Genomic DNA, 24,843 nt, shown 5'->3' with positions numbered 1-24,843 from the left:
CAAACTATTGCTCTTGGCTTTAATCACTGTAGGCTGTACTCCAGATTCTCCAGTTTGCAGTGTGTGTTTTTCCTCTATCATGCTCTTACCCTAATGTACTCTTCTTGCTTCCTAGTGGATAAAGCAACATTTATGGTTGGCAGCTATGGGCCTCGGCCGGAGGAGTATGAGTTCCTCACTCCAGTTGAGGAGGCTCCCAAGGGCATGTTGGCCCGAGGCACGTACCACAACAAGTCCTTCTTCACCGACGATGACAAGCATGACCACCTCAGCTGGGAGTGGAACCTGTCGATTAAGAAAGACTGGACAGATTGAATGCATCTGCCCATCCCTTTCCCCACCGTTGCCACCTGGAAGAATTCTCTCAGGCGTGTTCATCACCCTGTCCCTCCTCCCTGTCCACAGCTAGATCCCTCTCCAATGGTGCCCACATTCCCATATTGATGCATCTTTTCCCACCCTGTCTCTTAAAGTGGTCCCTAGCACAGAGTCTTAAAACCAGGCTTTCACCCTGCCTGCTCTCTGATCCTCCATCAGGGCCAGATCTTCCACCTCGACATCTCAATACACCATCATTTAATATTTCCGTCTCTTATTTTCATTCGAGCAACTAGAGGGCAGGAAATGGGCAATCACAAATAGGTCTTTGACTCAGGTTCCAGTAGTTCATGCTAATGCCTAGATTCTTTGGTGGTTGCTGGCCCAATGAGTCCCTCAGCACATCCCCTGCCAGATGGAGTTCTTCTTTTGTGGGAGACACTGTAAACAACACAAGAGAATAAGAATAAAACAATAACAGCGTGTGTTCTGACTGAGACTTCATTTCCCTGCTTTCTTCCTTTGAACAAATATGCTAACTGGATGGTTCACATTCGTGAGTTCCCTTAGAGGGGATGGGGATGAGGAAAACACACTGGAGATATTTACATCATTGGGAACAAATTGGCCCGCTATTAGACTGCAATAGGCGATGAACATTGGGAATACACAGTGGAAAATCTACATTTTACTTACTTGGTTATTTTTCATTTCAACTTTTATGTTAGATATAGGAGGTATGTGTGCAGGTTTGTTACATGGGTATATTGCACCCAGGTAGTGAGCCTAGTACTAAATAGGTAGGTTTCCAAACCATGCCTCACTCCCTCGCCCCTCAGGTAGTCCACCGTATCTGCTGTTTCCCATGTTTATGTCCATGTGCGCTCAGGATTTCTGTTTCTGCACTGTTTTGCTTACGATCATGGCCTCTAGGTTCGTCTATGTTGCTGCAAGTAATATGATTTTACTTTTTTATTATAACCATATAGTATATCATGGTATATATGCACCATATATTTTTATCCAACCCACCATTGATGGGCACCTACATTGATTCCATCTCTTTGTTGCTGTGAATGGCACAACAATGAACATACATGTATACATGTGCATGTGTCTTTTTGGTATAATGAGCTACTTTCCTTTGGATATATATATATATATATACTATATATATACTATATATATATACTATATATATACTATATACATATATAGTAATAGGATTGCTGAATCAATTGGGAGCTCTGTTTTAAGTTTTTTGAGAAATCTCCAAACTGGTCTCTCTCTGTATGTTAGTAAAAATATTATGTCTTGGAATGTTAATGGTACTCCTAGAAATTGGAGTACTTTTTGGCCTTAGTATAGAGATAAAAGGTATAGATGGCCTCATTTCGAGTTGCTTTCCACAGTAGCTGAACTAAGTTACATTCCCATGAACAGTATATAAGTATTCCCTTTTCTTTACACTGTCACCAGTGTCTGTTGGTTTTTGATTTTTTAAATGATGGCCATTCTGACTAGTGTGAGATTGTATCTCGTTGTGGCTTTGATTTGCATTTACCTGATAATTAGTGATGTTGAGCATTTTTTGTATGTTTGTTGGCCTCTTGTGTGTCTCCTTTTGAGAAGTGCCTGTTCATGTTCTTTGCTCATTTTCTAATGGGGTTATTTGTTTTTTGCTTCTTTATTTGTTTAGGTTTCTTATGGATTCTGAATGTTAGACCTTTGTTGGATGCATAGTTTGCATATGTTTTTTCCCCATTCTGTAGATTGTCTGTGTACTTTATCAATAGTTCCTTTTGCTCTGCAGAAACTCTTTAATTAGGTCCCACTTGTCAATTTTTGTGTTTTTTTTGCAATTGTTTTCGAGGACTTAACCAAAAACTGTTTGTCAAGATTGATGTCAAAAAGAGTATTTCCTAGGTTTTCTTCTAGGACTTTTATGATTTGAGGTCTTAAATTTTTAATTCATCATGAGTTAATTTTTTTATATGGTGAAAGATAAGGGTCCAGTTTCATTCTGCACATATGGCTAGCCAGCTATCACGGCACCGTTTATTGAGTAGGGAGTCCTTTCCCTCATTGATTGGTTTTGTTAACGTTGTCAAATGTCAAATGGTTGTAGGTATATGGCTTTATTTCCTGAGTTCTCTATTCTATTCCATTGGTCTATGTGTTTGTTTTTGTACCAGTATGATGCCGTTTTGGTTACTATAGCCTTATAGCATAGTTTGAAGTGGGTAATGTGACTCCTTTGGCTTTGCTCTTTTTGATTAAGATTGCTTTAACTAATCAGACTCTTTTGGTTCCCTATAAAGTTTAGAATCGTTTTCTAATTCTGTGAAGAAGAACATTGGTAGTTTTATAGGAATAACATTGAATCTGTAAATTGCTTTGTGCAGTATGGTCATTTTAAAGATATTGATTCTTCCTATCCATGAGCATGGAATGTTTTTTCATTTATGTCACCATTGATTTCTTTCAGAAGTGTTTTGTAGTTCTCCTTGTAGAAATTTTACCTCCTTAGTTATTTGTATTCCTAGGTATTTCATTTTATTTGTGGCTATGGTAAATGGAATTGAGTTCTTGATTTGACTCTCAGCCTGGGCATTATTGGTATATAGAAATGCTACTGATTTTTGTACATTTATTTTTTTTCCTGATACCTTACTAAAATTATTTATCAGTTCTAGTAGCCTTTTGGCAGAGTCTTTAGACCTTTCTAGGCATACAATCATACTGTCAACAAGGAGACATAGTTTGACTTCTTCTTTTCTTATTTGGATGCCTTTTATGTCTTTCTCTTGCCTAATTACTCTGGCTAGTTATTTCTTTTATAATATTTTCACATGAAAATTCTCCTAATCTTAAGACTACATATCACAATGCCTGTGGAAATCTCATCTTGGACTTCCTCAGACACTTGTGGGCAAAATCAAACTTTGTCTCTTTCTTCTGCTTAAGACTTTTCAGTGGTTCTCATCACCTTCAGAATAAAGTTGAAGCTTCTGCGCTTAGCGTATCACGTAAGACCTGCTGTGAGTTGTTCCCAACATGCCTTTCTGCCCTCATGTATCATTTCCTCCCTTTTCATCATTTCAATTACTAATAATTCTGTCACACATTATATTTGCATCTCTGTTCTTTGGTTCTTTACATAAAACTCCCTTTTTACCTTTTGTTTCCTGGGAAAAACTTATTTACTCGGGACTCTGCTTGGCATCCTCTGCAGGAAGAACACTTTCATTGAACCCTAGCATTGTCCCTAATACCCTTCATCTGTACTGTCATAGCACCCTGTGAATTTTTCTATATCATTTTCCATTTTATATTTAAATTGTCTTTTTACTTGCTTATCTCTCCCACTGACAATCTAAGCTGGCAGAGGCTGATCAGATAGATCATAATTATCTTTCTACTCCTAATGCTAGGGTCAATACCTGGTATAGAATATTTACATTTTTTATTTAAATAAACTGACCTGACTTTCTTCTGGTTGGTTATGTTCTAGGCCCTGTCACTAAACTTGGTCTTTTATCTCAGAAGTTGAAGGCTCCCTTGGAGCCAGCTGCAAAGTTCCCAGAGCCCTAATAACCCCACACCCAATCAGCTACAAAGTGGGCTGCCTGAGTCAGCATTCCAAACACAAAGCCCAGAGTTGGAGCAGAAGCAGGAAAGGCACAATGGAAGCTCCGCCACCCAGGTTCATGTTCCTCCTATTTCTCCTCACGTGTGAGCTGGCCCCAGAAGTTGCTGCAGAAGTTGAGAAATCCTCAGGTAAAAGAAAAATGTAGTTGGATGGCCATAGTGTGAAAATGTTCTTAGGAGAAAGTAAGGTAGTATGGTGGTTCTCTGGGTACTTTTGCTCCACATCTAGAAAGCTTTCTAAGAAATCATGGATAAGATGCATTTTTTTAATTGTACTTTAGGTTCTGGGGTACATGTGCAGATCATGCAGGATTGTTGCATAGGTACATACATGGCAATGTGGTTTTCTGCCTCCATCCCCCCATCACCCATACTATATCTGATATTTCTTCCCATGTTATCCCTCCTAAACCTCCCCACACCCAACTGTCCCTCCCCTAGCCCCCCCAACAGACCCCAGTGTGTGATGTTCCCCTCCCTGAGTCCATGTGTTCTCATTGTTCAACACCCGCCTGTGAGTGAGAACATGCGGTATTTGATTTTCTGTTCTTGTGTCAGTTTGCTGAGAATTATGGTTTCCAGATTCATCCATGTCCCTACGAAGGACACAAACTCATCATTTTTTATGGCTGCATAGTATTCCATGGTATATATGTGCCACATTTTCCTTGTCCAGTCTATCATTTTGTCTAGTGGAGAGCAGGGAAATCTGGCTGTATCCTTCAGAGACAGACCAACAGTAGGGTCACCTTCCATATGTTAGTAAAAATATTATGCCTTGGAATGCTAACAGTACTCCTAGAAATTGTTCTCTCCTCAGCCTTAGTATAGAGATAAAAGGTATAGATGCCCTCATTATTTAGAGCTGCTGCTTCTCGCTTCGGTACCCTGACATCTTCTGCTTCTCTCTCTAGATGGTCCTGGTGCTGCCCAGGAACCCACATGGCTCGCAGATGTCCCAGCTGCCATGGAATTTATTGCTGCTACTGAGGTGGCTGTCATAGGCTTCTTTCAGGTTAGTTCAGCTACCCTACTTGCAATTCCTCCAAGAGCTAGAAATGTTCTACCTCACGGGAGCCGCAGCAGCCACCTGCTGGCAGATGACACTGCATTAGAAATGGGAGGAAAGGGAGACAGCCACACAGTTTGCTTTCATCTTGTCCATTGGGACCTCTTACTTTCAAGACATTCCCAGTCTCTAAGTTATAGGTTTCTCATACTTACTTCAAGAGTTCTGAGACTGTGGGCGGGATCTGTTCACCTATGGATGCTCTGAAGCTCAAGTCAGTGTCTGCAGAAAGAATACCTTCATGGAACCCTACCATTGTACTCAGTGTATTTGGTCTGCACTCTCATAGCACCCTATGAATAGGCAGGGGCTAGAATGAACCCAATTTATGTCATCTAGCAACACTGTTTATAGGATGCTGAAGCCCCTGGACATTAGTCAGTGCACAGCCCTTTAAAGCCTTTCCACAAATAGGTAGATTCTCATTCTTCTTTCTCTTTGCCTTCTCTGAGATGTTAGAAAAGGATGGCATGTTGTATATTCAAGGTGTTAACCTCCATCTTCCAGATTGGCTGCTTGGATAATAAAGGCATCCATAAATGAGACTGCGTTATTCCAGCATTTTCATCTTTCTCTGGGGTGGTAGCATCTGGCAATCCTCACAGCTGATCAAGCCCTACTCTTTCACAGCAGACCTTCTTGTCTGTTTCCGTTCATCAATTCCAACTCCCGATTACCCTGTTAATTCTGTGTACACAGCTGGAAATCACTGCAATGAGATGCAAGTGAGAGAGGAAGATAGGGAGTACATTTTTCAGGGATGAGAAATCTGAGCTGTAGACAAAAACACCCTCAGAAAGATGGGGAAGGGGCAAGAGCATGGAACTGGAGACGTGCGCAATAACTTAAACAGCCGCCAGATGCCACTACTTGATCCTTGAGAAATTCCATTTGAAGGAGGACAATAAGAGAGGAGGCCTCAATTAACTATTGTTCATGGCCTGTAGTGAACTCCACACACCATTTCAGAAGAGCAGATACCAGCTCTCTGTACTTGACCCCAGATGCAAGACTAGTATGTTCGTCCATTCTCATGCTGCCATAAAGACATACCCAAGACTGGAGAATTTATAAAGGAAAGAGGTTTAATGGCATCACAGTTCAGCATGGCTGGGAAGGCCTCAGGAAACTTAGAATCATGGCAGAAGGAACCTCTTCACAGGATGGCGAGAGAGAGAATGCGCACAAGTAGGGGGAACGCCAGACGCTTATAAAACCTTCGGATCTCGTGAGACTCACTCACTGCCACGAGAACAGCATGCAGGAAACTGCCCCTGTGATCTCATTACTGCCACCTGGTCCCACCCTTGGCATGTGGGGATTATGGAGACTACATTTCAAGATGAGATTTTGGGTAGGAACACAGCCAAACCGTATCAACTAGCCACCTTCTTTTCTCCTTGCACATCTCCTCCTTCAGCCTGGGGAGTTGTAGGGTAGAACATGTTTGTTCCTGTTAATTTCCTGGAGCGGCTGTGGATAAAGGTCCCATGACAGCAGGGAAAATGATTGCCACCCTCCACAGAATGCTTGGAATCATTGCTCAGAAGTGGCTTCTATGCCTCTTCCTACAGGCCTGGGCTGCAGAGTTGGATGCGTGAACAGCATCTTCATATGCAAAGCTCAGGCTTATCTACAGTGGCAAGAAAGGGACGGTCCTTACATAGCCTGCATAAACCTTTGTTAAAACTTCTAAGCTTTCATTTTAATTATTTAATTTTTTTATTTTTTTATTTTTTGTGGGCCTTTTGATGGCACCTATTTCATATTTTTGCATTTTTTCCCTTTCTTCCACAAATGTAACCAAAGCCAAAACTCAAGAGACAAGATTCGGTGGGAGGAAAAGCATGTTTATTTGAAGAGCCAGTTAACCAAGAAGATAGTGGACTAGCATCCTAAGGTACATCTTGGCCAGGCACAGTGGCTGACACCTGTAATTCTAGGACTTTGGGATGCAGAGGCAGATAGATTGGCTGAGCTCAGGAGTTCAAGGCCAGCCTGGGCAACATGGCAAAACTCCATGTCTACTAAAAATACAGAATAAATTAGGCAAGTATGGTGGTGTACACCTGGAGTCCCAGCTACTCAGGAGGCTGAGGTACAAGTATCCAGGAGGTGGAGGTTGCAGTGAGCTGAAATTGCACCACTGCACTCCAGCCTGGGCAACAGAGTGAGACTCTGTTCCAAAATAAATGAGTAAATAAATAAATAAAGTACATCTTAAGTTACTACCAGTTTTAGGCTCTTTGTATGTTAAAGGCAGGGGGAAGAGGAGGAAGGTGGGATCAAGCACTAACCAGCAACCATAGGCATCTGGACACCAGCAAGGGTCCCAGGAGGCTGGGAATTTCTTTGCCCTTGGTCAGGCCACAATGCACCTATAAATCTTTAACACAACATAGTTAGTTGTTTACATACTTTTCCTTTAATCCCAGAATTCGTTTTAAAAACTATATAACTGCTATTTTTGCATATTATCTTAGTGCTCTAAAATTATTCTAACCTACATGCAGGAATGGGTAAATACCCCTTAAACAAAAATAGAGTTGGTTATGTTAGCTCGTTTGCTGTTTCACTGTTAAACAAATTGTTCCCAGAACAGCTGCTTCTCAGGAATATCAATGACAGTGCAGCCAAACTAGGCAGGCCTTTATGATTTTGAGGCCTCTCTCAGCTCCTAGTAAACTTCAAGCTCTATAACAAGGCTTGACAGGAGTCTCAAGCTCAGCTACAATTTCGTGGTTACCTATTAACTCACAGAGCCTGGGAAATTAAACATGTCACTGCCAATTAAACCTACACTGTTAGAGGTAAATCATCATGTGTTACTGAGCAGTAAATCAAATCTATGATTCCTGGTAAGCATCATGGCATACTTCTTTTCCCTATCCTTTGTCTCTCTCTTTCTAAATTACCATGGTGGTATTATTTTCTCTCTTGTTTTTAGGATTTAGAAATACCAGCAGTGTCCATACTCCGTAGCATGGTGCAAAAATTCCCAGGCGTGTCATTTGGAATCAGCACTGATTCTGAGGTTCTGACCCACTACAATATCACTGGGAACACCATCTGCCTCTTTCGCTTGGTAAGTTGGATGGGTAGCTTGAGCTTTCTCCCAGATTTTCGTTATGTTGTGCACTCATAAACTTGTGAGACTAGAAAGGACTCTGTGTCTTTGACACTAATGATGATGCCAAATTCAGGGACATTGTTGACAAGGATGATGACTCAATTCAATTTTCCCAAACAGGTTACTGTAATGAAATGGAAAGAGGACAGGAATGGAATTTGTGGTACTGTTTTGTTGCTCAATAGCTACATGACTTTTGGCAGTCACTTTACATTTTTAACTCTAATTATTTCCTTTATAAAATAAAAGAGTTAGACTCTATCATCTGTAAGGTCACTTTCAGCTCCAAAATTTTTATATTAAATATTTGGAGGAGTTCATCTATGGTCTTCAAACATTTCTTTATTAAATACTTCCTGTGTGCTCTACGTAAGATACTGATAATAAAAACATGTTAAATATATTCTCCACTCTCATAGATCTTAGAGAATGGTAGGGATTGTAAACATAATATGTAAGTATCTGTGCTACAAAGAGCAGACTTCTCCTGACCCTCTTGTGGCATTCATAGTCTCCTTGAGACCTTCTCTTCCTGTATCCACAATGCTGCCTGACCCAACACTTTCTCTAATCTAGGTCATAGACGCCAATGTTCTGAAAGGCAGAGACCGTTCTGTTCCATGTATCCACAGAGCCCAGAACGGTGCTTGCCATGCAGTAGGTGCTCACTAAGTATTTGTTGAGAATGAATGTATGAATGAATCAATGAATGAGTGAATACGTTCTACATAAGAAATACAATTATTTTGCATATTTCACTATTATGTGCTTGCTGCGCATTTAGAATATTTTATCTCTAGTCTAGACTTCTCTGATGTTTCAAACCTTTCCTGGATATGAGCATTTTTATACCCTCATAAGCACTATACTCTTAAAATGTTCAAAACTGAATTTACTGTCTGCACCTGCTAATCATATTCCTCCATCTAAGATATTGTTTTATTAAATGACTATGCTCATTTGGTATTTCATTTTTGCCAGTTGTATCTTCTATTTTGAATCTATATTATCCTCCACTCCTTCTACCTCATTCTGTATTTAGGTTCTTAGCATCATCGGCATAAGCAATTTCAATAGCTTCTTAACCGATCTCCTTTTACTACTTTATATACAGCTTCTAGAATGTAGTTGATGTATTTAAGATTGAAATTTGACTATGGCACTCCTCTCTTTAAAATGCTTCAATAGTTCTCATTTCTTACAAAATCAAAAACGAGACTTTTAATGTTACAAATAGGCTTTGTTGACCTACCTCACTGCCTGCTTCTCGATTCCTTTGTCCATCCAGCTTCCACCCTAGGCTTTACCCTCTCAGTAGCCAACTACACACATTATGGTCATCCAATTTCATGATCTCACCTAGACCATTCCTTCTGCCTAGAATGCCACCGCCCAAGGGTCCCCTTTCACCTAGCTTCACCTGGATGACTCCTCCTCATACTCCAGTGAACCAGTTCAGGAATGTTACTCTTCAGGAAGCCTCCTTGGAATCTCCAAATGGGCCTAAGCATTTAAGCATTCCTCTATATGTAATTTCTTTCGTCTTTCTCCTTCTTTCCTTCCTTCTTTCCTTTTTTTTTTTTTTTTTTTTTTTGAGACAGAGTTTCACTCTTGTTGCCCAAGCTGAAGTGCAACGGCGCAATCTCGGCTCACTGCAACCTCTCCCTCCCAGGTTCAAGTGATTCTCCTGCCTCCCGAGTAGCTGCGATTACAGGCACGTGCCACCATGCCCAGCTAATTTTTTGTATTTTTAGTAGAAACGGGGTTTGACCGTGCTAGCCAGGCTGGTCTCAACCTCCTAATCTCAGGTGATCCACTCGCCTCAGCCTCCCAAAGTGCTGGGATTACAGGCGTGAGCCACTGCACGTGGCCAATTTCTTATCTCTATTTTTATCACTTTATAGTTCATAACATATATTTATATATAATATATATATAACATATAAATATATATATTTAATAAATATATATATATAACATATATATAAATATATATTTATATATCCTCTATTACCCGCTTAGGCTATGACCTATTCAAGGTTGAGAACTATGACTTATTCATCTTTGTATTCCAAAGGGCTATCATACACCTCTGGCACGTTGAAGGCACTGGGAAGGTGCTTGCGGAACTGAACTCACCTACAAAAGTATGTCTGAGGTTTTGCAAGCTCCCTTCAGCAACCTGTTTCCCACCTGCACGGTAGTTGCTGGTTTGCATTCTCACCAGTGTGAAATAGGATTATATCAAGTTCTTCTGTGAAAACCTTTGGTAAGGAATATATGGAAGATTAGGCAAATGCCTTCCATGTTGCCATTGAACCACTGGTAGAAATCCTTCAATACAAAAATTCTAATAAGCTGCACTCCACAAGTACGTCTTTCTCAGTTTTTTGTTTGTAGGTCTTATAAAGACCTGATTTCAAAGGCTTAGTACTACCAAGATACACATGTGGGGAAGAAAAACAAGTGCTGTTGCTTCCAGCATCTCTACAGGCTTAACATCCTCTAATGAGAGCATTGCCTTTGCTTACAATGTATTCCTTATAAAGCCTCATTGGTGACTTCTCCGTTTTTCACTCTTCTTTAACATCTGTTTTCTGTTTACTGCTAGCGACAGACCTACTCTAAATGAACTCTTGGGACCTTTGTGGGCAAGATTATTTATGTGCCATACCAGAAAACAAACAAACTGGTTCCTGCCCTGCTTCATTGGCAAGGCTGGAAGATGCTCAGCTTTTGTCATGCCAGCTTTCAGATAAATACTTTTTTTCACAGTTTACACTTTCCAAAGTTTGCTGCATATTTTAATAGGACCATCATTCAAGAGTTTGGGTTAACTTTTTTTTTTTTTTTTAAAGAGAACATCACCCAAGACTATTCTATTTTACACTGGGAAATGTGAACGTATTGAAAATTTTCTGGGACCTTGTTTCTTTTTAGATCGAGTTGGTTTGGTTTGCTTGTTTTTAGAACCTAATCTATGATAAACATTATTACAATATTTGACCATTTAATTCACACAGGAATCTGACGAAGTATTTTTTGTTATTCTGGCAATAAGGAAAGTTCCATGAGAGATTGGCTTAGTTGCCCAAAATCTCACAACTATGAAATAACAGATATCTGATTCATACCAAGCATTGCGGATTAAAAATCATACCCTTTTTACTATACTATAGTGGCTTTCCAAAGCACTTGACCCTGAAGAAAAACTTCGTGTTTACACTGGATTCTATCTATTGTCCCTCATTCCAAAGCCTATATTTTTTCTTTTAACTATTTTCTCTTAAACTATTTCTCTATCCCCCCAGCATTCCTTAATCAAACTGCAGAATTACTTATCAAGATTTAATCTAAACATTAGTTTCTGAATTTACAAAATTTTCCATTTTAAGAACTTATTTAAAAATAAGCTGAAATAATGATTAAGTGAAAAAAACAACAAGAAATTGATATTACTTGATGCTTGAAATGTTGGAGTAATGAAAGGCCAGCCAATGCTGCATTTATGCAACACATCATTCTCCAAAAATACTTCAGGCCAACTATGTAAAAGTAATCAGGAAGAATTTAGGTAAAATTCATGAAAATATAATAAGTTGCATATAACAACCTTGCTGTTTGAGGGCACAGCCTGTGTTTTCTGATTGTAACAGCAGAGAAACTCTCAAATTTTTCAATAGGACCCTTACTGTTGCCCTAGCAGAGAGGTAATTCCCAGGTTAAATAAACTATGAGTCTGTCCTAAAATGGAACTTGAAATATTATTTGAATGTTTACCCTGCTTTGGATTTTTTCAGTCACAACTATTTTAGGAAACATAATTGACCTAACTTTGACCTAATGGGAAAGAAGTGAAAACACAGTGCAGTCATCTTTTATTCCTTTTATGGTTATTTACTGGATGGCTATTATAAGAAATACACCTCACCAGACAAAGAGAAGCAGAAGAAACTAGTACATGAGAATAAACTGATAAGAAATGCAAGAAGATATATCAGATTACAAAACATTTATTTTCTTTTATTTTTTATTTTACTTTAAGTTCTGGGATACATATGCAGAACATGAAGGTTTGTTACACAGGAATACATGTGCCATGCTGGTTTGCTGCACCTATCCATCTAGGAACCCATCATCTAGGTTTTAAAAACCCGTCATCTAGGTTTTAAGCCCCACATGCATTTGCTATTTGTCCTGACGATCTCCCTCCCCTAGCCCCTCACCTCCCGACAGGCCCCGGTGTGTGATGTTCCCCTTCCTGTATCCATAATGAAACATTTTCTCTAAAGTATATATTTATAAATATATGATAAGCTGAGCAACATACAAAAACAAACCGAGGACATGAGGACAATTGTTTAACCAATGATTTCTCAGTGCCACCAAAGATATTTAATGCTATAACTGTGGTGTAAACTAAAACAATTTTTAATACATTTTATAAAAATCTGGGTTGTTAGAAAAATCCATGCGAATTCAAATAAATATTGCTAAAATACTAATGAACAGAAAATAAGGAATTAAATCTCTTGGTATGATAGAGTGCTTATAACAAAATAATCTACTTCAAATATGCTTGAGAAAACTCAAAATTATATTTTAAGGTAGCAATTTTTCCAGTTTACTATTTCTATTTTTCTTCTGGTGCCGCTTTTCTCTGGAATAAAAATATGATATCTTAAGTAAAATTCTTTTCAAAAAACTGAAAAAAGATATTTTTGAAAGTTTTGGTTCCAGGGTTGGATTTTCTTTCCAGCGCATTATGCAAATAATTCACTTTACAGAGGGAGATTTTCTGTTCAAACGTTGCTTCCAGAAACCCTAAACATGAATGTTCCAGAGTTTATTCATTTAAGATAAATGAAAGATCGGGCACGTTTTGTTAAAAGAAGTACAACGAACTGGAGAGAGGGTGGCTTTTATTAAAGCTCTGTTGCTTCTTAGAGAATGTTATCGCCACTTAGCATCCTCTGCCTCCAATCTCGTACATTCCTCAAGTCCAGAAACACCTGGAGTGACTGGCGTTTCCTGTTCTCCCTGTTCTGGGAAGTATGAGGGACTGCCGGGAAAAGAGTGGAGAGTGGGAACTCTTGGTCCCTGCACAGCGATGTCAGCTGAGGCACAGGCGCCAGGCCTAGGAGTTCCTAGAAAAATAATCAGGAAGCACTTAGACACATCAAATATAAAAAGAGTCCTGATTGTGGTGATAATGATGATGATTTTGGCGGTTGCAATAGCAAAGCCTAAGTATGAAGGAAACATGCCGGCTGGAAACACAGGCCAGCAGCAGCATTAAGGATCCAGAGGACCTGCAAATAAATATCAGTTTTTCCTGTGCTGATTTTATTTCTCTACTCATTCTTTCTGACATAGGCAGGAGAAGGGGAAGGAGGTGGTAGGGGGTGGGCAAGGATCCACCTCAGACCTTTTGTCTTGCTTTCATGTTTTGTTTTTTTCCCCAAGCTTTCTACTAGAAACTTCATGAATTTTTAAACAATTAAGAATACACAAGGTGTTCACATTTTTATCCTGTGGTTTTGACTTGTTTCAAAATTCTTTTTTAGAACTACAGACTTTTCTATACCTCGGCATTTATTTATTTCATAAATTTAAGCTGTGTAAAGCAGTCCCAAGATAAAGAGTGCTTAAATTGCCATCTGGATAAATGGCTGCAGCTTGTGCCTTTGTGGATATAGCAGGCACTCAACGAATAATTATTAAACAAATGGATCATAAGAGAATGACTGGATCTAACCAGAATTAAAATTAACCATGGGGTGCATTGCACATCTCCAGGGTTCTTACTGTTTTTCATTACCCCAATGGGAGACCCTCTTGAACAAAAGAGGAAAAAGGAATCATCACCAGGATGACAATAAAGCAAACTTGGATTCTTGCTGTTTAGTGACTTTAATTTCCCTTTGCCCGAATTCCCTCTTACGTTAACTAAAGTGAGATTTGCTTCTGATGTTACTGGGTAGACTAGGAGAAAATATCTTGGGGACAAAAGGGTGATTCTGATGATAGGCAATATCTGATTGGGCAGGACCCATACAAATAGCACATGGAGGGGAACAGGGTAGGGAGATGTCCAAGGGTAGGTGGCCCAACGATCTCAAAAGGATGCAAACTATTTTAGGAAATGGACAAAATTGTTCAGGAGCTGGCACTAAACATTTTCATCTATAGGCATGGATCTATCTTCCTCTTTTTTTTTTTTTTTGGAGACAGAATCTCATCCTGTCACCCAGGCTGGAGTGCAGTGGCGCAATCTCAGCTCAAGGCATGGATCTATCTATGGATGGTGGAGACATTATCTTTGTGTCTTTATGGGCATGAGTAGATTGGGGAAAGGAAACAGAAAACTGAGAACAATGATTGGAAGAATGAAGTCCTATCTTTCAATATAATCTGAGTGTGGTGGAAAGGTTGTTCTGAAATACGATTCTGGGATAATGGATCATGTAGGTAGACAATCCTTTCCACCAAAGACTATTTTTAAAAGTTAAAGTGTGTGTGTGTGTGTGTGTGTGTGTGTGACTGAAGGCATTAGAGAGCTAGTAGAAAACGGAAAACGTCTGGGTCAAGATTTAGAGGAAGATGAAAACCCAAAAATATGAACGTTGCGTTGAGGGCTTCTTTTTGTCTAGAGGGCTTTGGTCAGTTCTAGAGGCGGCCAAGAAGCTAAGAAATAAATTCGTATTTTGAGATCCTCAGGAGTTAGAAAATTAAATGTTGGCGTCCAGGCCTCACAAGGGGAAGTCAGAGGTGAATCTTGTGCAAGACCTTTCACATCCCCTTTGAATCCTACAGAGCTGTACCTAAAAACAGGGATGAATCATAGTACATAAGCCCTCTTGAGGGCTGCAGCACAGATGCAAATCATTTCAGCCCCTGAAATTGGATTAGAGTGATTATATATATATATATATATATATACACACACACACACACACACACACATATACACACACACACATATACACACACCCATGCAAATATACACACATATACCTACACATGCAAATATATATACATGTGGAATATGTACAAGCCACTCTTAGCCATGCCATACTAATCTAAAACTTAACAAAATATAACATGTTAAAAGAAGTCAGAGAAAAGAGAGATTATCATCAAAATAATCTCAAAGGGAAAATCATAAGGCTCACAGCTAACTTCTCAATAGCAACAGCGGAATGCAGAATACAAAGCATTATATCTCTCAAATACTGAAAGAAAATATCTGCCAAATTTAGGATTCTACCCCCAGCAAAAACAGCCTTCCAAAATAAAGGGGGAATAAATATATATTAAATAGCCAAACTGGGAGAATTTGTCACTCAACACACCCAACTCACACTAAAGAAAATATTAAAAGGTCTTCTTTAAGCAGAGGAAAGAAAACCCACATAGAAGCTAAAAAATACAGGAATAAAGAGAAGCTAAAATGTAAACATGTGCATAAATGTAAGTGTATATTCACAATATAACAAAAATAGTAATATTCTGTGAGCTTTGGAATTAAAACACATGATACAGATCATGTGTAAGTCTTGAATGTCTAGCCAGAAAATGGAATTTGAAAGAGCTAAACTGTATTTGAATATTCTAACGTCTGCATTGTCCAAGAAAAAGGTGAAATTGCCAATTAATATTAGGTTCTGAGAAGTGAAAAAATGCATGCTGTATAATGTATTCTGGTAATCCCTAAGGAAATGATTAAAGCCTATGTAACTTCTAAGCCAAAAAAGGGAAAGAAGAAATAATATACTCAGTCCATTCAAAGGTGGGCCAGAATTAAAGAAAAATAGAATTTGAAACACGTAGAACCAATGGAAATTTTAAAAATTAAATACATCAGTAATTTCATTTAATGGAAATAACCCAATTAAAAGACAAAGATTATCACGCTGGATTGAAAAATACAACTATGTGCCTTTTACAAGTGACACAAGTAAAACACAGAATGGATATATACCACAAAAACCCTTCCAAAAGAAAGCTGATATGAATATATTAATACCAAACAAAGTAGACTTTTAGGCAATAAGCATTCTTAGAGATAAAGAATAACATATCATATTTATGACAGTTTCAATTTGTCAAACAAATCTAACAGTTCTAAATTTGCATTTATCAAATACATGTCCTGATACTTATATAAGCACAGACTGACAGAATTGAATGAAAAGATGGTTAAAGCCAAAACATAATAGAAAATTTTAACACTCTTTTAAATAAGATAAGCTGGTTAAAAAAATAAGGAAGATATAGAAAATTTCAACTATGAAATTAACCAAGTGACCTAACGGATATATATAGAATACTGTATTCAAAAACTCTAAAATATACTTAATTTTAAAGACATGAGTAATAAAAATGAATATATAAAATAAAACTAGAAATCAATAAGAATATAACCAGGAAATCTTACAATTTAAAATTAAGAAATACACTTCTAAATAACTAATAGTTTAGAGAGGAAATAAAAACAAAAAATTAGGAAACATTTTGAACTGCATGATAAAAATTCTACATATCAAATTTATAAATGCATTTATCATCTTCTAAGGAGGAAATGTAATGATTTCAATGCATTTTTTCTACTTACCAATTTAAAACTGGCCAAATAATAGGATTCGATATTTCAGAAACATAAAAATGTGGAATGGTCCTTAAATCATGATGTAATCAGAACCTACCACCAACCACTTACCCAAAGGTAGTCTTTGGGTCGGGGTTGGGGGGTTCCTCACTATAGTTTCCTCCATGGGCTCCAGAAAAATGTTAGTAAAAAGGGGTCCTGATCCAGATCCCAAGAGAGGGTTCTTGGATCTTACAAAAGAAAGAATCCAGGGTGAGTCCACAGAATAAAGTGAAAGCAAGTTTATCAAGAAAGTAAAGAAATGAAAGACTAGCTACTCCATAGACAGAGCAGCCCCAAGGGCTGCTAGTTGTCCATTTTTGTGATTATTTCTTAATTATATGCACTAAGGGGTGGATTATTCATGCCTCTGCTTTTCAGACTATGTAGGGTAACTTCCCGACATTGCCATGGCTGTTGTAAACTGTCATGGGGCTGGTGGGAGTGTAACTCTGAGGACTACCAGATGTCTTGCTCATCGCCGTCGTGGTTTCGGCCAGCTTCTTTACTACAACCTGTTCTATCAGCAAGGTCTTTAAGACCTGTATCTTGTGCCAACCTGCTATCTCGTCCTGTGACTTAGAATGCTTTTAGCCACTTTTCAGGAGTGCCTTCTTTCCTGAAGCTTTTCTTCTCTTCCTTAGTGGGCCTGTGATTCTTCTGTGATGACACCTGCCACACCATGTGGGACATTTCTCTTCACTTTTTCGGATCCTACAAAACAGTTTTTTCCCCGGGACAGGGAACCCTTCTTACTTATCTTTCTGTCCTTAAAGCTTTAATCAGTGCCTGTCACATGGGGGGTCTAAAAACATTTATCAATACATGAAAAAAAGATGGAATAGTGACTTTATCCTTTTTTGTGTTACCCAGGTGGATAATGAACAACTGAATTTAGAGGACGAAGACATTGCAGGCATTGATGCCACCAAATTGAGCAATTTCATTGAGATCAACAGCCTCCACATGGTGACAGAGTACAATCCTGTGGTAAACAATATTTCCTGTCCCCCGCCCCTTTGGAGCCTGAGTCAGGGAAGGTACCGGTCTTCACACAGATGTCTCTTCCTCCCAGAATTCCGATTCTTCAACCAATAATGTCAGGAACTGCCATTAATTGAACACCTACTATATTGTTTATGTTACTATCCTTACTGCACCTTTTTAAGATTGGACTTGTCCCTGTTAAAGAAACAGAGAAAAGTTAAATGAACTATCACACTGCTAGTAAGAAAGAGAACCAGAATGCAAAGTTAAGTTGACTGACTCAAGGCCAGGTGCAGTGGCTCACAGCTGTAATGCCAGCACTGGGGGAGGCCAAGGCCTGAGGATCGCTTGAGCCCAGGAGATTGAGAACAGCCTGGGCAACATAGCCAGACCTTGTCTCTACAAAAAAAAAAAAATTTAAATCAGCCAGGTATGGAGGTGTGTGCCTAAAATAAAATAAAAGTAAGTGAAAGACAAACAAAAAAATGTTAAATGAAGCCCAGTGATCATATGTTTGGATGTCACAGCAATGTAAAGTTTCTATAATTGTTTCCAAACACCCATTTCATTTTCTGTTACTTGTGGACCAGTGACGAACATTTCCTGGTCTGGCAGCAGCTGCAAACCATGCTTTGACTAACACATCCCTACACCCTCGCCACGCCCCAGCCTTCTCTCTTAGCGTGTCTTCCTCTGGTGTTGCATGCTGCATGCAATCTGGGTAAAGGCGATGTCCCCGCTCTCCTGATCACCATCTGGCCTTCTGACTCTCTCTATAGACTACAGCATAGTCTATAGAATTATCTTATGTGTCCTGTTCTTTATTTTCCCTGACATGGGTTATAGAATCTTACAGAGTATTAATTTCTAGTGATCTACATCGTCTCAAAATGCTGTGCCTTCTATTCTCCAATGACAGTACTTTACATGCATGGTATGATTTTTGAGAACTTAAAAAGCCCTTTCATTCTCATTTCCTCATTTAATTCTCACATTGATTTTTTTTCTTTTTTTTTTTTTTTTTTTTTTTTNGTAGAAGAGAGGAAAGTATTGTGTCCATTTTATAGAGGAGAACATTCAAGATCCAAGTGATGACATCATTCAGGGTCACATAATGAGTAAATAGAAAAGGCATAATTTAAGAAAGTAAAAGCAACTGCGATGCATTAGCACATATTGCCTACTTCCATGTTACAGTAGAGGAAACGGGAGTTCAGAAAATTTAAGTAACTTCCTCAAAGCCTTATGGCTAGTAATTTGAGCTTCAAAGACACTCTATGTAGTTGTCCTTGCCTTTTCATGACTGGTCCCTGTGACTGAATCCTCTGGTTTGTCTATTGCCCTACACTGCCTTCAACAGAAAACACCCCTTTTCTTGTTGACTAAATTCTGGTGCACCTCTAACACCATCTTTATCTCTGTGGAGTTGGTGACTGTTTCTACTTCTGCTAAGACCCCAAACACATATGCCTCTGGGGTGTTGGCAGTAATCATCAAAAAGGCATTCTTCTGCATGTGGGGCCAGAAAAGATGATTTTATTGTCCCTGGGCTATGGCCCCCGTGTCCTGGCATTTTGCAAGCTGGCTCAGGGAAGGGCAGAAACTGACGTTCCTGGTGTCTTATGCCTGATCTGTCTCTCAGTCAATTTGCAGAGCAATGACATATCTTTTTAAAGTTCCATGTGATTAGTGAAGGCAGATTATATCAAGTAAAAAATCAGTAAGAATGTCTTTAAAGAAGCAAGTTCAATTTTTATTGCTACTTTATTTTCTGAAAGTAATATTTTTCTCATTTGGAGAACTGTCAGTTCTACTCTAGCTATTCCTCATCCGCTTCTAGTGCAAAGGTTTGCACCAGTAGCAACTGGGCAGAAAAATCCCAGCCATGTACTTGACCCGCCATGCACTTTTAATACACATACTCAGTACTTGGCATCGAGGTGAAATAATCAGGCTGTGTCTGTTAGGATTAAACTAATCCATTCTGCTATGGCCAATCCCTTCTGCTAAGATAACTGTACCTTTTGACATCTTAGCTTTTATTTCTTTACTCTTCCCAAGAATTATCCTCCATCTTATCTGTAGAATAGCAAATGAATGCTCTAAATTTAAGTAGCAGGATTTCGTAAAACAAGAGTAAATCATGTATCATCCAATCTCCCAAACGTAAAATCTAAAACTTGATTTTAAACTCCATGGAGAAATCTTTAGGAAAGGGCCCATTGTGCCCTCCTTGCCTACATATTACCCCCCAACCTCCCCCCACCACCACCACCACCAGCGCCAAAAGAGCTGCGGAACCTCTACAAAAGTGTGTAGCTTCAGGAAGAATTCTTCCTAGCTGCTCCCTTCGCCATCCTCCTAAGACTCTGCCCAAAGGTTGGTTAACCCACCATGTTCTCTCTTCCTGTGTACACACTAGTTTTGTAGCAATGCTTTCTGCATTTAGGGGAGGTGAAAAGAAATAAGATTGGTTTAAAGTAGACTTGCAGCATTATTTTAGGACAGTGAAATGAAGGGAACCAGTGCCATGGATTCTGCTTTTTCCTCTCCTCACTCTGACTGGTGGCTATTCCACTCCTCTAAATCATTGATAGCTTCATGGGAAATCACCTTCTCTAATCAGCAAAACAAGGTCAATGCTTCTGATCTCCTGAAGAGCTCGCCTTCTGCTAACCTTTGGCACACTGGTTTAACAACATTTGGGATTAAATTGGTTTATATGGGGTTTTGCTATCCACTGTGCACGAGGCAGTCCATCTTGGTGGTCAAGAGCATGGACTCTGGAGCTAGACCACCTGGTATGAATCCCAGTCTGCCATTTATTTGACTTTGGGAGAATTACTCAGTCTACCTGTGCCTCAATTTCCTCATTTGAAAGACTGGGACCTTGCAGATTATATTACTTTTTATATGTTAAAAGTCAAGGACAGTGCCTTCCGCATAATAAACACTCAGTAACTATGAAGTACTAATAGTACTCAAAGGCTACATTTTAAGTATCTCTGACTAGTCTTGAACAAGAAGAGAGGCTGAAACAAAGTGACTAATATGTTACATAGTATATTTGTTGTCTATTGCTACACAACAGATTACTCCAAATCTTAGGAGTTTCAAATACAAGAAACATTGATACTGTCATGCAGTTTCTGCAGGTCATCCAATGTGGGGTGGCTAGGGCTAGGTGCTTCTGGTTTGGGGTCTCTGGGGAGGTTGTGGTCATTGATCAGGGCTGCAGTCATCTGAAGGCTCCAATAGAGCTGGGGATCTGCTTCCTAGATGGCTTCTCCAAAAGACTGGTTAGTCAGTGCTGGCTGTTAGAAGAAGGCCTTAGTTCCTTGCCATGGGTTTCTCCTCAGAGGACTGCTTAAGTGCCCCGCATTGGGGCTGGTATTTCTCAGAGTGAGAGATGTGAGAGAGAGATCAGAGACCTACTATCTTTTAAGACTTCCCCTTGGAAGTCACACTCCATCATTTCTGCAACATTGTCTCAGTTACTCAGTTCAGCCCCATTCAGTGTGAGAAGGAAGGATCTACACAGTTGCATGAAAACAAGATGGTGAGACTTACTGAGAGGCATCTTGGAAGCTAGTTCTATTTGCGTTACCAGTGGCCAGCTCTCACTTATGTTTCAGTCTACCTTTTCACTCCTTCACAGACACTAAGGCATTCTTCCTCTCTCTTTCACTCTACTATAACACATTTCGACTTGCCAGACTGCAATTGGGCTATTCAACAGCGTAATTCAGATTCATCTTCTCCTGATAATGAACAAGGCCTCTCCAGAGCATGAAGAGAACATGCAGAGATACCAGAAGGCAGCCAAGCTCTTCCAGGGGAAGGTAAGGCAAGAATGGGAATATCCTATTGCATACACACCACCAGGACACTAGGAAAAGGGAGATAGGGCTAGGAAGCAGAGATAAATAAGGAAAACAGCTATGATTAGGAAATAGCAAAGCAAGAAGTAGGCCACAATAAATCACATTATTTGAAATTAAAGATGTGGCATTTTATCATATTAAAGGCATATCTAATGATAGTAATTACTATAATGATTACACTTCCTGTAGTGATTAAGTCTGGGTCTTTTTCTGCATTGATTGGTAGAGAGAAAATAGAGATCCAAAGAGACTGAAAACAAAATCACCTGTAAGTCACAATTTGTTTAATCCTTCCCATAATTTCTTAGAGATTTAGACCTCAGGGCTTATTTCTCATATAAAACACCTATCAAGTACCAGTGGCTACTCAATATTCAATGAGTATTTCTTTCTTCCCCTCTTCTCTTTTGTGAAGTTCTGCTTGATATCACTTAAATCGTAAAACTTCAACTGCTGCAAGGCTACTATGCCTAACTAATGACTGTTCTAATGATGAAAACTGGTAACAAAATACGCTGCCTTTCTAATGGTTGGTTCTCTAACACTGGAAATATTTAGTCTTACTGAAAGTAGACAGTCATCTGATCAGAATATTATAAAGATTTCTACTTAGGGTTGAAGCTTTGATTGAATAATATAAAATAGTTTACATTTATCAAGCCCTTACTATATGCCAAAAACTAAATAAACGTATTAATGCTTTACCTCATTTAATTTCCCCCACCAAAAGCCCATTTTGCCAATGAGAAAACTGAACCTTGGAGAGGCTGAGTAATGTGCCCAAACTCATGCAGCTGGAGAGTACCAGGGACAGAATTTAAAACTTGTTCTCTGCTCCTAACCATTAGGCATACTTCCTTTCTTAGTCGCTAAAATATTCTCCAATTCTATGTTCTTAAAATTAAATCAATCTGGTCAAAGGGATAAAACACCAAAGCAGCACAAAATAATAGGAAATTCATTTATTTAACTTTTAAGTTCAGGGGTACATGTGAAGCCTTGTGATATAGGTGAACTGTGTCACAGGGCTTTGTTGTACGCATTATTTATTTCATCATCCATGTATAAAGCCCAGCACTAATTGTGATCTTTTCTGCTCCTCTCCCTCCTGCCACCCTCCACCCCCAAGTAGACCCCAGTGTCTGTTGTTTCCTTCTTTGTGTTCCTGAGTTCTCATCATTTAGCTCCCACTTATAAGTGGGAACAGGTGGAATTTGGTTTGCTCTTCCTGCATTAGTTTGCTAAGGATCATAGCCTCCAGCTCCATTCGTGTTCCCACAAAAGACGTAATTTTGTTCTTTGCTTTGGCTGCAAAAATTTATTTTAGCTCAAGATTTAAATTGCATGGTGCAGACCATAAATTCAATCAGTGTAAGCCGCAACAATTACAAGGTATCTCTTTATCCCCAGGACCTCAGGTAGGACTTTTTCTTTTAAATTTCTCCAACTGCAGATTCTCTTTATTCTGGTGGACAGTGGTATGAAAGAAAATGGGAAGGTGATATCATTTTTCAAGCTAAAGGAATCTCAGCTGCCAGCATTGGCAATTTACCGGACTGTGGATGATGAGTGGGATACACTGCCCATAGTAGAAGTTTCCATAGAGCATGTCCAAAACTTTTGTGATGGATTTCTAAGAGGAAAATTGTTGGTAAGTGTGAGACTGCAGGTAAAGCAAGTTGTTTTCTTTCTACATCCCTTTTATTTCCTGTTGAAGAAGAATCCTTTGGGCTCAGAGAGTGGGGAGGGCCAAATGTTGGTTAATGGATACCATGTGCAGCTAGATAGGAGGAATGTCTAGTGTTCTATAGTACTACAGGGTGGCTGGAATTAAGAAAAATTTATTATATATTTTCAAATAGCTGGAAGAGTAGATTTTAAATATTTCCAACACAAAGAAATGATAAATGTTTGAGGTGACGGATATCCTAATTATTCTGATTTGGTCATTATACATTGTGTATATGTGTAGAAATATCACTCTGTACTCCATAAAAATGTAATTATTATGGATCAATTAAAAACAATAAAAGCAAAATAATTAAAGTTAAAAAAATAATTATTTGTGCCCTACTGGATTTGATTAAAAGCAAAAGTCTATGAGGATATGGTGGCCAGATCAAGATGCTTGTTAGGGTACAGTCATGAGACTAGAACCAGAAAAGCATTTTTGGAAAGGCCTTGCATATTCAGAGGTTGAATTTTGTACTTCAGCATTTAGTTTAAAGTATTAATGGGCAACAAATCAAACTTCATATAAAAGAGTTCATGAGAAAAAAATTAAAGATGGATTTAGGACTTCCAGGAGTAATCAAACAGCTGAGTTTACTAATCCCAGAGTGAACTCCAAATCTAAATGTCATTATGATGTTTTCCAGAAAGAAAATCATGAAGCAGATGAAAAGCCTCCAAAGGTGGAACTCTGACTTCTCCCTGGTACTGCATACGACCAAGTGTCTGCTTTATGCAAAGTAAAAAGGCCCAACTCAAATCTCAGAGACACTAAACAACAGGATCACCAAGCCTGCAAACCATACACACACACACAATCACACGCACACACACATACACAGAGAGAGAGAGAGAGTGCTTCATTTTCTTTCTCAAAATCTCATTTTCTCTTCTTCTTTCTTTTAAATGTCCTATCCTCACCTCCTACCCAATTTCCTATTGTGCATTCACACTGTGTGAGCCCATCTATAACACCATTAGATCAAGGCTTTAAGAGACTCACTGTGCTATCTCTATGGAGAGACATTCCTAGAGAAGGATTGTTCTGATTTGTCATTTAATATTAAGTTTCTATACTCACGTGACTTACACACAACATAGTTCCTGCTCTTTTAAGGTTACCTAAGGGTTGAAACTCTACCTTCTTTCATAAGCAACATGTCCATCTCCAACTCAGGACCAAAAACCAAAGGATGGTTTTAAACGCCTTTCTGAAATTGCCTTTTTCCCAGAAGTTGAAGGCTGTCTCCAAGTCTCCAAACCCAGCAGAAGTAGACCATGTGAAAACTCCATGCTTGGTTAGCATCGCCAACTCCCCGTGTAAATCAACAACCTGCATAATAAATAAAAGGCAATCATGTTATAGGAAAAGCCTGACATCTCTTTGCAGGCCAAACCTTTTGTAAATACCCAGCTGCCCAAC

At 39.0% G+C, this 24,843-nt stretch overlaps 2 protein-coding genes across 4 annotated transcripts in view; both read left to right on the top strand.

Moving 5' to 3' along the window:
* Positions 1–817, top strand: part of ARHGDIB (Rho GDP dissociation inhibitor beta) — a 19,823-nt gene extending 19,006 nt beyond the window's left edge. The window contains exon 6 of the mRNA XM_017528520.2: positions 116–817. Within this exon, the coding sequence (XP_017384009.1) occupies positions 116–315 (200 nt within the window). The 3' untranslated portion in view covers positions 316–817. The remainder of the gene's footprint in view (positions 1–115) is intronic.
* Positions 818–2,919: 2,102 nt separating this feature from the next.
* On the top strand, positions 2,920–24,796 carry ERP27 (endoplasmic reticulum protein 27). Of its 3 annotated transcripts, XM_017528512.1 has the most exons (7): positions 2,920–4,098; positions 4,884–4,984; positions 7,986–8,123; positions 17,692–17,808; positions 21,522–21,647; positions 23,143–23,340; positions 24,068–24,796. In XM_017528512.1, exons 1-7 carry the CDS (start codon positions 4,005–4,007, stop codon positions 24,113–24,115), a joined length of 822 nt encoding a protein of 273 aa, XP_017384001.1. In that variant the 5' UTR covers positions 2,920–4,004; the 3' UTR covers positions 24,116–24,796. The 3 variants fall into 3 exon arrangements, with proteins under 3 accessions (XP_017384001.1, XP_017383996.1, XP_037594297.1); XM_017528507.1 differs by having other exon boundaries at positions 23,143–24,796; XM_037738369.1 differs by lacking the exon at positions 21,522–21,647 and having other exon boundaries at positions 23,143–24,796.
* Positions 24,797–24,843: the final 47 nt, after the last annotated feature.

Source organism: Cebus imitator, unplaced genomic scaffold (genome assembly GCF_001604975.1).
Source record: "Cebus imitator isolate Cc_AM_T3 unplaced genomic scaffold, Cebus_imitator-1.0 Scaffold2, whole genome shotgun sequence".
Classification (NCBI taxonomy): domain Eukaryota; kingdom Metazoa; phylum Chordata; class Mammalia; order Primates; family Cebidae; genus Cebus; species Cebus imitator.
Note: the sequence above shows the minus strand (reverse complement) of the source record. Positions and strands in the feature narration are given on the sequence as shown.

Excerpts from the sequence above, each read along its gene's own strand:
- ERP27 (XM_017528507.1), top strand. The coding sequence starts at position 4,005 with ATGGAAGCTCCGCCACCCAGGTTCATGTTCCTCCTATTTCTCCTCACG. Across the intron at positions 4,985-7,985 it reads CTGTCATAGGCTTCTTTCAG|GATTTAGAAATACCAGCAGT; the intron begins GTTAGTTCAGCT and ends TCTTGTTTTTAG. Across the intron at positions 8,124-17,691 it reads CCATCTGCCTCTTTCGCTTG|GTGGATAATGAACAACTGAA; the intron begins GTAAGTTGGATG and ends TGTGTTACCCAG.